This window comes from Bremia lactucae, assembly GCF_004359215.1.
Source record: "Bremia lactucae strain SF5 chromosome Unknown BlacSF5_NotPlaced_200_SHOA01000120.1_2678225bp, whole genome shotgun sequence".
NCBI lineage: Eukaryota > Oomycota > Peronosporomycetes > Peronosporales > Peronosporaceae > Bremia > Bremia lactucae.
Window position 1 is genome coordinate 2,106,342 of NW_027152213.1, and position 12,145 is coordinate 2,118,486.

A 12,145-nucleotide genomic window follows, 5' to 3' on the forward strand; every position below is an offset into this window, starting at 1 on the left:
TTTGCCCCAGCAGGGACCCTGGCATAGCAGCGAGCCATCATATGGCCGCGCTTGCCGCATTTAAAACAGACCACGTCTGCATTGCCCAACTCCATAGGAGTGGCATCTGTCCTCTCGGCCGACGGCTTATACCAAGCTGTCGCCGAGGCACTGTTGTAGGATTGCTCCTCAACTAAGGCAATTTGGATTGCCTCTTCCATCGTCGACGGCACCTTTCTGAAAAGGGCCTGTCGCGATGGGCCATGCCGTAGTCCGTTCATAAACGTGGGCACCTTAATGTGCTCCGGAATCGGACCTACGGTTATGGACGCCGACAGCGAGCGCATCTCTTGCACATACTCTTGCAGAGATCGCTTCGCCTGTCGCGCTCCAAAGAAGCGCGCCTGAAGCAACCCTTCGTTGTTCGGCGGCTGGTACATGGCGCGAATCTTTTCCTTAAAGATCGCCCATGAAGAGAACTTCTTTCTGTCCGCCGTAAAGGCCGAGTAAGCCCACTCTGAGGCCTTACCGCGCAGAAGCGACATGGCGTACGATACCATCCGGCTATCGTCCTCGATGAGCTGGGCGACACCGCATTGCTCCACGGCTAAAAGCCAGTGGACAATCGTGTGCGCCGCAGTTCCATCGAACTTGGGCGGGTCCATCCGAAGTGGCCTCGGCTGATGCGGTCGGGAAGAGAGCATCTCAACAGTCCTGCTGAGAGCCTCGCTCCGAGTCTGCTCATACCTCGGCTCATCCTGAGTCTGAGTGACGGACTCCGCCGCAGCATGGCCCTGTGTCTCGGACGCGGCCCTTCGCTGTCCGAGCACGAATGCCTCAAACTGCTCCAACTGAGCAACATGTTGCTCAGGACTACCCAGGAGCCTGGCCAGGGCTTGTTCACCAAGTCTCTGCGCCATAAGCCGTGCCACCTCCCGATGATGCTCGGAGAGGTGGGGAAAATGAGCCCAATCAATATTGAGGCTCATCCTCACGTGCACACGCAGAGATGCGGGTCCTGGGAAGGATTCTAAGTGCTACCAAGTGTAGGCGGACACGTCGTAATGCGGCCACGCTCTACTTAGACACACCCTAGCACAGCGAGGAAGCGGTTTAACCTGCTTCTCTTGCGTGCAGTGAGGCTAACCCACCCAACACACTAAGTACGCTGGTTAAGTGTCGTCACGGGAGCGGTAATCCGGCTCCTCGTGCGCACTTACCAAGTAGGAAGTAGTTTTCAGACTGATTTATATTTAATCGTATTAAATATATTTACCTATTTTTTCTAATTAAAATGTCATCTCTACAGATAACACTTAATATGTATTGCGAGTGTATCTTTCTAGATATCTCGCGTAACGGATGACGCTAGGTTGGTCACAAATGTGCACCACGCCCGAGTGCTGGGTCTATTTACTTTAATTTAGTAATTGACCATCTCCTTAAGTACACTAAGTAAACTTAACGGGGACTGTGTAACATTAGGGCAACTTGAGCCCGTTACATCGTTTGTTTCTGCTGTAAGCTTGGGATCTGAGTCATCTGATTGGTCAGAAATGGGGGGGGGGTCATTTAACAAAGGGTGTGGTACGGATAACACTGGCCTTGAATTATCGTTTTAAAATAACTCTTAGGAACCTAAATCTCGATAAGTTATCGAGGCTACATTTTTACATGTAGCCATGATCAACACCATTGAAATTACATCGCAGAATGGACCGAGTTCATCCGCTTTTACCAAGCAGGATTATTTAGGTCCTGTGACGCTTGTAACTTTTTCATCATGTGGTTCTCTATTATACGTGGGCGTTGGTCCAACAATTTTTCTTTACGCCACTACGACGAGTGAATTTCTGGGCAAACATGATGTATTCACGCGAGGCATTCTGCATGGCTGTGACATTGTCTTACATGCTGCGTCAGAATCGTTCGTCGGAGCCTTTTTCGGCCAAAAGCGAGTTTCGTGCTTCCAACAATTGCCGCAAAATCCTGACGCTGCTCGTAGCCATGAACAGCTAGCCGTGCTGGGAACATCAAAAGTGTTTTGCGACTGGGTGTTTGACGTGCAGCTCCTAACGAGTGAAATTACGGCCATAGAAGATGAGAATCTCCTGGTAGCTGTGGGTCTGGCGCACAACTTGGTGCAGATATGGGATCCGGTGCGCAATAGCATTCTTCGCACTGCACAGTGTGCAGAGCGTTGCATCTTGTATTCATTGGCGTTCCATGGACGCTCTCTGGACGAGCTCATTGTTGCTTCGGGAACGGTCTTCCAGCAGATATTATTGTGGAATCCAATGGAGATTACTAACGACGTTGCAAAAGCGGCTATCATGCCGATTCAACGGCTACATGCGCACAATGGTGTGCTTTTTAAACTTGTTTGGTCTTCGGATGCACGATCGTTGGCCTCGGTCTCGGACGATCGTTCGGTACAATTGTGGTCCCATCACAGCACAATAACACCTGATCAGCTGGATGCACCTCGCTCGTTAGACCGTACAGCATTACTTTTTTGCAGCTATTCTCCAGTTTTTCGATCTTGGGGTCACGCAGCGCGTATTTGGGATGTATCTTTCTGGAAATGTGGTGTAGTCACGGCGAGCGAGGATGGACTATGCAAAGTTTGGGATCTTAATGGCAAGTGTGTTGCCACGCTGCAAGGTCACATGGGTCATGTGTGGCGTGCAGCTGTCCACCCTTCGCTAATGATGATTGCATCGGGAGGTGGTGATAACGCTGTAAAGCTATGGGATGTCTCGCACGAGCTCATGTCCTCGTCACATGCAGCAGGAGTCAGCGACTTTTGTAAGACTGTTACTATCCCTACGACTTTTTTAAAGAAAAAGGAGGGAGATTTTTTGTCACAAAGTGTGCGCAATATCGTTTTCAGCGCTGTAGACAATGGTAAAGCAGCATTTGTAGCCTCTGAGCACGGTGACATATTTCGTTTAGATCTGTTGTCATTAAAAGCAGTACTGTTTTTTACTATCTGCTCAATCGATGGTGGCGTTCAAGCAAAAGCTGGTAGCTTGTCAACGTTTACGCTGGATTTTTCAGGACGCTTCCTACTGCTTGGTGATAGATTAGGCCGTGTGATGATTGTTGACGCTTCAATTGGCATTCTGCTTCACTCATGGTATGCTCAAACGAACGTACGAGTCATGAAACTTTGGTGGGATCAGGAAGATGCTATCTTTGTTAGCAGCGCCGACGGAGTTCTTGCAGAGTGGAAGCCACTCGTAGCAGAGGCCACTGACAAATCTGCATCCCCTTCGGTCAAGACGGAGCTTGTGAGAACATTTAAAATTCCTGCCAAGAGCTCAGCCTCTTCACTATTAGTTATCGACCGCGTTGCTCTGAGAAATGTTATAGTAGGCGATGGTCATGGCGGCGTGTATATCTTCCATCGCTCACTTTACGCTACAGTAAGCGATGACCAGTCCAAGATAGTAACGCCTCCTACATTTGTGCTTAAAGGTGCCCATGGACGCGATTTTGTGGCATCATTATTGCTTTCCGGGAAAGACGAAGATGCTTCGCGTCATCAACTTGTGATGCTATCAGGAGGGCACGACGGATACATTTGCAGGTACGTGCTGGACTCCGATGCATTTGGAGCTCTAAAAGCTACGCAAGTGGGCCGTGAGTCAATTCGAAACATTTCAACAGTCAGACAGCTTTGGTGGAGCAAAAGTGCTGCCCACGGTAAGGCAACGCATAATCTCATGGTGTTTGGCTTTCACGCGAATCAAGCTATTCTGTATAATTTGTCTGCTCACTATCGCCTTTTTAACGTGGAGTGTGGTGGATGGCGTCGTCCGCATGCATTGTTTACAAGAGCAGCTGAGATTATGTCTTCCATGCTGTCACATACATTTTTGTTCACGCTGCCAGCCGCTCAAAAGCAGCAAATTGTCGTTAAAGTACACTCTACCTTATTCAGAGAAACCTCCGATTCTAACACTGTCCCGCGTTTCCTCAATTTATCACTACACGGCCAATATCATGGACGCATGACGACTTGCGTAGCCTTCCTTGGTAAGGATCGCATGGTGACCGCGTCAGATGACAACAGCCTCATGCTGCATCGCCAACGCGCTACCAACTGCACAGGCTTGCGCTGGGGTGTTGTAGCCACCGGAATTGCACACACAACTACTGTCCGGGCGCTTATAACGTTTCAGCGAGAAAATGTCGATGGCATTTTTGAACATATCATTCTCTCGGGAGGAGGCAAACAGCGTTTGAACTTGTGGTGTGTTTGCGGAGAAAGTGACCTGCTCAGACACGTCTGCGGTCAGGATCGTGCTGGTGCTGCTCAGGACCACCGCATTCTTGGGCTTGCTACGTTTGTGATACCTTCAGTTTCAGGCGCTTATCGTCTTGTGGCAGCGTGCAATTCCGAAGGCTCTACTCAATTATCGCTGCTTGACTTTAATCATGGCAAGTTTATTGAAATTGGTGACCTAAATTCCATCTCACGAAAGCCAATTCTCTCGTGCGTTGGCTTTCAAGATGGTGATAACGACCTTGTAATTGCTGGATTGGCAGTTGGCACTACTGATGGCATCGTAACGCTGTGGGACCTTGGCGCCCTTCTACGAGAAATTGGTATGAGTCTCCAATTGAGTGAAGATATTCGACATATCAAAGAGAAGCTTAAAAAGTTAATATCCGAGCTGCAACCAATATTTGAGTACCTAGCGCATGATATGGGAGTTAATTGCATCAATCTTGTCTCTTGCAAGAGCACGGAGAAAGGAAGCCTGGACGTGACTCTGATTAGCGGCGGTGACGACCAGAATCTAAATTTGCGCGAGCTGCGGTTTCCTGCATGCCTCGTGCTTACCGAAGTTCGTCTGATCAATGCTTCTGGCGCAGCTATCAAAACTGTTGCGTCAATTGATTCAAAGGCCATTTTTGCCGCCGGTTATGACCAAAGAGTGAGCAGGTGGAGTATCAATCACACGGATAATGGCACGAAAATTGAGAGGCAAGGAGCTGCTTTTTCGGAATGTGCGGACATCGCTAAACTTGCGATACGAAAAGCTTCAACTAGAAACGCCTATGAAGTTGTCGTCGTCGGCCAAGGTCTGCAAATGATTCAATTCCAGCGCAAGTAAAACTGTCAAACGAAGCAAAATGAATAATATCGGATGCATTATTTTTGTGTAAATGTTTTCCTAAGCAATTTTGCACATCGCCAGCGTAAAAAAAATCGACCAAACACGGTGGCAAACACTCATTGTCATCTTTAAAGTAGCGTGAAACTCCAATTTGCATCACCTCACAACAACGTCGAGTATTTTATGCTAATCTGATCGAGCGACAATGTAACGAGTCTGCTGTCAGCATACGCAGCCTACTGGCCGAAAGTATTTTCGCCACTGTAAGTGATGTAGAGAAACCCGTCCACGTCCTTCTGCTCTTCGTAAATGTTTGACATTAGAGCAGCTACCGAGACACATCAGCCTTAATATTCAAGACATAAACAGCATACAAATAGTACATTCTTGCGTACCAGTAGGCGGAAGAACATTGTTGATGAAGATGAAGATTGCCTTTTCAGGGCTCAATTTGATGCGCTTCCGGATCACATACACGAACTGGCCAACTGTCAGATCAGCCGGCACGAGATATTTCTTCTTGTCAATATCCGGAATATCACTACGGTCCGCCTTTTCACAAATAACCTGCATCAAGATATCATACGAATGCAGTGTTTCGATTAGCTTCAAATGTAACTTATAATGAGAGCACAGAATCCACGCACTGGAATGCGGTCAGGATACTTGGATCGGATGCGCTGAGCCTCAGCCTGGCGCTTCTCTGCAAGATCGACATCAGTACCTCCGTTACGGATTATTGCCGCGGACACTAAAGGCTACACGAACCACGCACCGAATGGGTGTTCCTTCTTAAATGAGCTCATCACTGCTTGACTGGTGGATTTTTTTCAAAATGCTCCTGTATCAAGCACCGCGAAACAGTCAGTTTTTCCATTGTTTAAGCTCCAAATCACAAGCTCAATCCCCAGTAGGCACCAACTTCACACACACAAGCACTGATTAAGTGCACAGAGTCAGGCACTAGCGCAGGATTGCGCTGCAGGCGGACACAAAAGTGTATATAAATACTATAGGGCCAAGGCAGGAAGCAAGAGAGCCACCACCGGCCAGGGCACGATCTGAACACTTACTTGCTTTCGGCGCTTCTTCGCTTTTTGGGTTAGAGAAGACTGAAGTCGGAACAATCCCAGCCTTTTGCTAATTCTCGGCTAAACTGTAAGTATTTCGGTCTATCGGACATCTTTTGACAAATTCTTGCAATTATACTGCTTTTTAATTATGGAAAAATAACGGCCTGGATTCTTATGTTGCCGCTCAATGCTCCTGGAATTTGATCTGCCACTTCGCAGCGGCTGTGAAATTTAAGCAAACCAAATTTATAGCCTCAACAAAATCTTCTAAAAACATATACCGTCTCGCACGTTCTCAGCGTTGAGCTTAATTAACGTGCCAGCAAATCTTTAATGCCGCGTGTTTACACTCAATCTTGTAATCTTGAGGTTGCATCCGTCTTGCAGCACTCCTTTTTTGGACACCACCTTTACAAAGCCATATCGATATAATTAGACGCGAAGCGGCTTCGACTGACGGGGCGTGACCAGCATGGTGCTATGTGTCCCACACCTAGTTCTCCGCCACGCGAGGAGTAACGATTGGGTGAAATGCCACCAAAACCTCGATTTTTGCTTTTTAAACCTCGAAGCTAAACGGCGGGTTCTCTCTCTTCAAAACTTTGCGGCGCACAACCCAAGACGCTCAGAACGTGCAAGCCGCCTCTTTCTCTGATTGTGTAAGTTCATTTAATGCATGGAGTGCCAAGCGCAGCTCTTCTCTCGCCCTTTGCTCCTTCCCTCGCCCACTTCTTTCTTTCAAAAGATGTGCTCGCTGGTTGAATTAGTTTTATCTTGAAATACAGAAGACATGCAGAGGACGGACGGAAGAGAGCTTCAGCCATTGCTTCTTCACGTGTACTGACTCTGCGCTTTGTAATGCTTCAGATCTAGCGCCTTCAATCGCCGTTCTTACCGAATTAGTCAAGATGAACCCGGAGTAGTACGTGCAAGATGCTAGCTGATTTATCAGATCAGGTTTTATGTACCCGGACAACTAAATGTGACTTTCTTTCATGCAGCGACTACCTATTCAAACTGCTTCTGATTGGTGATTCTGGTGTCGGCAAGTCATGTCTATTGCTGCGTTTCGCTGACGACACGTACACGGAAAGCTACATCTCGACCATTGGTGTGGATTTTGTACGTATTATTTTGTTAGATGGAAACCTAAGACACTTTACCTCACATTGCGGGAATGACCTCAGAAAATTCGTACGATCGAACTTGATGGCAAGACGATCAAGCTACAAATTGTACGTCGTATATACATCTTTTTGCCTCGTTGTGAACATTATAAACTAAATGTGGTATTTCATTTATGCAGTGGGACACGGCGGGCCAAGAACGATTCCGTACCATCACAAGCAGCTACTACCGCGGGGCCCATGGCATTATTGTGGTGTACGACGTGACGGATCAGGAGTCATTTAACAATGTGAAACAGTGGCTTCACGAGATCGATAGGTGCTTTTAATTTGTTTATTGTCACAACATTAGATGAAGCTTAGAAAAGTGTAATTGTGCTGTTGTAGATACGCTTGCGAAAATGTTAACAAACTATTGGTTGGTAATAAGAGCGATCTAACAGCCAAGCGCGTGGTAAGCACTGACGCAGCTAAGGAATTTGCTGAAAGTTTGGGGATAGAATTTCTCGAGACCAGTGCAAAGAATGCTGCTAACGTTGAAAAGGCATTCATGATGATGGCCGCCCAGATAAAAAAACGCATGGCTAACGCACCTGTGGCCCCTAAGGCTGGAGTCAAATTGACACCTGGCCAGCAAGTTCCTTCTAACGGCGGATCGAAATGCTGTTAAGATCCGTTGTTGGATTCGTCAACCTCGTTTCAGTTGTTCGAGCTTTGCCTCAATGTGGCGTGCAATGAGGCTCGGAAGGCGTGGCTCTTATAAGGCATTAGGCTGGATATGCCAGGTATGTGGTGTGGGTTGACTGCTCAAGTTTTCGCTGGCGATTGAGCAGAATTCACTTTAGCCTCGTGTTTTGTGCATGACTTGGAGTGAGTGTCGACGAAGGATACTTTGGTTAGTTGTGACCTTATGCATGATTAAATCTTTTAAATTCTTCGATTCGAGTATGCATTTTGTTCTCGATCTTTGAATCTGAGGTCTTTAGCTGAGATAAGTTGCTACACTTATTACATCGCTATTGATGTAGATTGAACAAATGCTGCACGAAATGTGGTTGCAGCATCAGAGTCCTTGTAGATGAGATATTCAAATTCGGGCTTCCGCTTTTTGCTTCTGATTGACTGCAGGATCCACTCTATTAAAAGAAGAAAATGAGTAATCAGTGAGGGCCTATCGTTTATTTAATGATTACCCGGGCTCACAAACTTGACCTTCGAGAAATTCTGTAAAAAACAATATCAACATGGCGATTTCAAAGTAGCCTAGATTCCAATTGCACCTTGAGTAGTTTATCTGCCTTCGACCCGTTAAGGTTTAAACCAACCATGTGCGTGACGCGCGTAGTAGTCAGTGCTGCGCTAAAGCGTAATTGCAGATAAAAAAATGACGAATTATGCCAAGATTGCAAGATATCTTTAAAAAGCGTACGCCACAATGCCGCCGTGCTCCTGCACCAATTTTGCTAAGTAATATCTGAAAAAAGGTAGTTTTAATTAGCAGCTTTACGTTTTAATGCAAATTACGTACGAAGAGACGTTGCCCGTGCGTCCATTAAAGACAATATGGCATCCCTACAAAACGCAGACCAATTTAGTTGAAGCCTGCGACGTGTAATTAGCACACCTTGAAAATGTCGGATTGTGTCGCTCTTTTCTTTTTCTCTTGATATATTGCAATTAAAAAAGAAATTCAGAATAGTAAAGACCTGGTCAAGCGGTTGTTTGTATCGGAGTGTTCGGCTCCTCACCATGTTTCAAGCCATCAGGTAGCAATTGCCTTTCGAGAAAAAAAAGTTCACGCTTCTTCTCTGCCAAACGTCTGTTGATTACTTCCTTTTTCTCTCGCTGCTGGTCACTCGCTGCGCGGCGCTCGTGTCGTGTTATAGGCCCGCTCGGTCCGTTTACAGCGAACATCAGTGCCGTATTTAAATGGCTTGCATGGACATTGAAATTATAGACGATTAGATACGGAAAAACCTTCTATAATCAAATATTTGAACTATTTCACCCCGCTTTGAACTTCGGCGCGCATAATTTAAGCTATACAATAATTCAGCCAAGCAACTACATAATTTCCTTTTCGCTGCAGCAATTAAGTGTAGCAACTTAAAATAAACATTGCACGCAAAAAATGATCGACACGATGGGGCAGATTGCTGTGCCAAACGGACGGCAGAACATGGTCCAACCGCAGCACTCAAGAGACCTACGACACGGACCTGCAGCAATTGTTGGTATGGAACACAGTGAAACGATACACGACATCCAGCTTGACTACTACGGCAAGCGCTTGATCACGTGCTCGTCTGAACGGACATTCCGCGTTTACGATGTGTCAAAGGCAGCTGCAACGGCTAGTAATAGCACTGAAATGTTGTCAGCAAAGAAGGAAGTAGAAACTTCCCAGGCAAATCAGCATCACGTGCTGCAGCATGTAGTGCCTCTGATTGACGACTCTGCAGCCCCCATTTACCGCGCGGCGTGGGCCCACCCTAAATTTGGCGCTGTGATTGCTCTTGCTGCTCAAGATGGAAAGGTATACATTTACCGGGAAGAGTTAGTTCAACAAGGATTGGGAGGAGTTGACAACGTGACGGAATGGAGGCTGAAACACACGCACGAGTTTCATTCGTTGGCCGTGCTCAGTTTGGCCTGGGCACCGTACGAGTATGGACTTTGTCTCGCTAATGCATCCGCTGATGGACAGGTGTCATTCCTAACCCGTATGCGTGAAGGATGGTTGGTATCGTCGAGCTTTTGCAATTCCGAAGAGGGTATGGGCTGCACATCGGTGAGCTGGGCCCCTTACAACTCGTTAGGATCCCAAGGGGCTCAAGGACCGATCCAGCGTGTGGTTACTGGCTCGTGCAACAATGCAATTATTATTAGGCAACTTGTTCCTACTGCACAAGAAACTGGCAATTCCTACTGGGAGATAGTAACGACCTTAAACGGACACAGAGACTGGATCCGCGATGTTTCTTGGGCGCCAAATGTGGGTATCCCGGCAAATATGATTGCGTCTGGATCGGACGATCACACAGTGCGCGTGTGGACTCAAGATGAAGCCGATGGCAAATGGACCTCCCACGTGCTGCATACATTTCGGGCACCAGTGTACCGAATAAGCTGGTCACTCACTGGTTTTGTGCTTAGCATCGCCGCTGGTGACGACGAAGTTACGTTTTGGAAGCAGCGACGTAATCAGAAATGGACTTGCATGTCCTCTGTAACCGATCAAGGTGTAAGCAGGATTGTTAACAATGAGATGCACGAGTATTAAGTAGGAAAAATCAAACGTAATCAAGCGTAACCATGTCATATATTGCTATTATAATGTCATTAGCAAGTGCACAAACGTCGCCGTTAAATTTATGACGGCGTATGGTATACCCGCATCGCATACGAGGCAATGTCTAGCAATTGAAAGTGCTCACTGGCGCCATCCACGAGCTTCTTATCATTTTCTGCAATGCGCAAGCAGATTTTTGCCTTCTGCACGTCATCAAGTTTGTCATGTGTGTGAATATCGTCAGCCAGCTGCCGCAAAATGGTAAGCACCGGATATCCCGAAAGCAATATACCCTCAATATCGGTCTGCATCTTTTCAAAGCTATTAGAAGCCAATGAAGCCCAAAACTGCTGCAAGACTTCTGGTGGCGCAAGACCCGCGACTGCAATGACATCGTCCTCCGAAACACCATTTTCTCCGCACAATTGTTTGGCACTTTGCAGGTAATTAATTGCCTTACGCAAGTCTCCATTTGAACACTCAAGGAGCAAATTAAGCACCGCATCTGATACATTAACGTGCTCTTCCGACGCAATGTAACGCACACGAGATGCCATTGAGATCTTTTGCAACGGCGCGAAACGAAACTTGGCGCATCGTGAGGCCACAGGCTCAATGATACGACTTACATAGTTACAAATAAGACAGAAGCGTGTAACCTTTGAATAATTTTCCATCATTCGGCGCAACGCTGACTGAGCATCCCCTGTCATTGAGTCGGCCTCATCAAGTACTATAATCTTAAACGGTGGAAGGCCACTAGCGCTTCCAATAGCACCTTGAGCAAAGCTCTTTACTTTCTCACGCACCACCTTGATGCCGCGATCATCCGATGCATTGAGCTCAAGAAAGCGACCATTCTTTCGAAAATCCGATCCAAAAAGCTGACGCCCGACGGCTACAATGGTCGACGTCTTGCCTGTACCCGGAGGTCCGTAGAACAACAAGTGTGGTAATTGGCCATTAGCGATGGAGGTTTTCAGTGTCGCCACCACGTGCTCTTGATGTGATATCTCATCCACATTCTTGGGGCGACTGAGAGCAATAAGGACGTAAGTCAACCATTATTTCCATCGGTATAAGGATGCAACAAATTATATTGGGCTTACTATTTTTCTACCCAAGGAAGCACAGGCGCTGGAAGAGTTATCTTCGTCGATGGAGTGGTGAACATGTCGCTCGCACTTAAAGTTGCACAAAATTTGGAGACATTAAATGACCGCTGATAATCGTGCAAAAAGACAGGTTGTATATACTAATTAAATTTTGTGAACCGCTAATCTCCTCAGTTTAATATGATTGGCTAATTTTGTGCACGCAGAGCCTCGGTAAGATAGGTGTTGGCGGGCACGTCTTAATGCGGCCACGCTCTACTAACCACACACCCTAGCACAGCGAGGAAGCGGTTTGACCGTCTACTCTCGTGTGCCATGAGGTAGTTGTGGTGGGCGCCTAGGCGAATTCACTCAACGCACCAAGAACTCTAGAAAAGTAGACGAAATTGCGGAGGCATCCTCAGTTGAGGTGCTCCGGCAGGTCTTTAAA

General features: G+C 46.9%; 6 protein-coding genes across 6 annotated transcripts; 3 read left to right on the forward strand and 3 right to left on the reverse strand.

The window, feature by feature from the left end:
* Positions 1 to 1,661: 1,661 nt before the first annotated feature.
* On the forward strand, positions 1,662 to 5,105 carry CCR75_002114 (uncharacterized protein; the record flags this gene model as incomplete). The annotated part of the gene is made up of 1 exon (XM_067960214.1): positions 1,662 to 5,105. One exon carries the CDS (start codon positions 1,662 to 1,664, stop codon positions 5,103 to 5,105), a length of 3,444 nt encoding a protein of 1,147 aa, XP_067814278.1.
* On the reverse strand, positions 3,365 to 6,180 carry CCR75_002113 (uncharacterized protein). Its single transcript, XM_067960213.1, has 4 exons — positions 5,884 to 6,180; positions 5,756 to 5,811; positions 5,504 to 5,675; positions 3,365 to 5,436 (listed from the first exon to the last, which is right to left on the reverse strand). Exons 1-4 carry the CDS (start codon positions 5,912 to 5,914, stop codon positions 5,345 to 5,347), a joined length of 351 nt encoding a protein of 116 aa, XP_067814279.1. The 5' UTR covers positions 5,915 to 6,180; the 3' UTR covers positions 3,365 to 5,344.
* Positions 6,181 to 6,677: 497 nt separating this feature from the next.
* CCR75_002111 (uncharacterized protein) lies at positions 6,678 to 9,316 on the forward strand. Its single transcript, XM_067960211.1, has 6 exons — positions 6,678 to 6,840; positions 7,049 to 7,103; positions 7,183 to 7,303; positions 7,488 to 7,627; positions 7,696 to 8,782; positions 8,837 to 9,316. The coding sequence occupies exons 2-5, from the start codon at positions 7,090 to 7,092 to the stop codon at positions 7,976 to 7,978; spliced, it is 558 nt and encodes a 185-aa protein (XP_067814281.1). The 5' UTR covers positions 6,678 to 6,840; positions 7,049 to 7,089; the 3' UTR covers positions 7,979 to 8,782; positions 8,837 to 9,316.
* On the reverse strand, positions 8,317 to 9,222 carry CCR75_002112 (uncharacterized protein; the record flags this gene model as incomplete). Its single annotated transcript, XM_067960212.1, has 7 exons — positions 8,317 to 8,444; positions 8,502 to 8,532; positions 8,589 to 8,667; positions 8,738 to 8,782; positions 8,837 to 8,880; positions 8,933 to 8,970; positions 9,057 to 9,222. 7 exons carry the CDS (start codon positions 9,220 to 9,222, stop codon positions 8,317 to 8,319), a joined length of 531 nt encoding a protein of 176 aa, XP_067814280.1.
* A 123-nt stretch (positions 9,317 to 9,439) lies between the features above and the next one.
* Positions 9,440 to 10,591, forward strand: CCR75_002110 (uncharacterized protein; the record flags this gene model as incomplete). Its single annotated transcript, XM_067960210.1, has 1 exon — positions 9,440 to 10,591. The coding sequence occupies one exon, from the start codon at positions 9,440 to 9,442 to the stop codon at positions 10,589 to 10,591; it is 1,152 nt and encodes a 383-aa protein (XP_067814282.1).
* Positions 9,462 to 11,774, reverse strand: CCR75_002109 (uncharacterized protein; the record flags this gene model as incomplete). Its single annotated transcript, XM_067960209.1, has 2 exons — positions 9,462 to 11,635; positions 11,710 to 11,774. The coding sequence occupies 2 exons, from the start codon at positions 11,772 to 11,774 to the stop codon at positions 10,681 to 10,683; spliced, it is 1,020 nt and encodes a 339-aa protein (XP_067814329.1). The 3' UTR covers positions 9,462 to 10,680.
* Between the last annotated feature and the right edge of the window lie 371 nt (positions 11,775 to 12,145).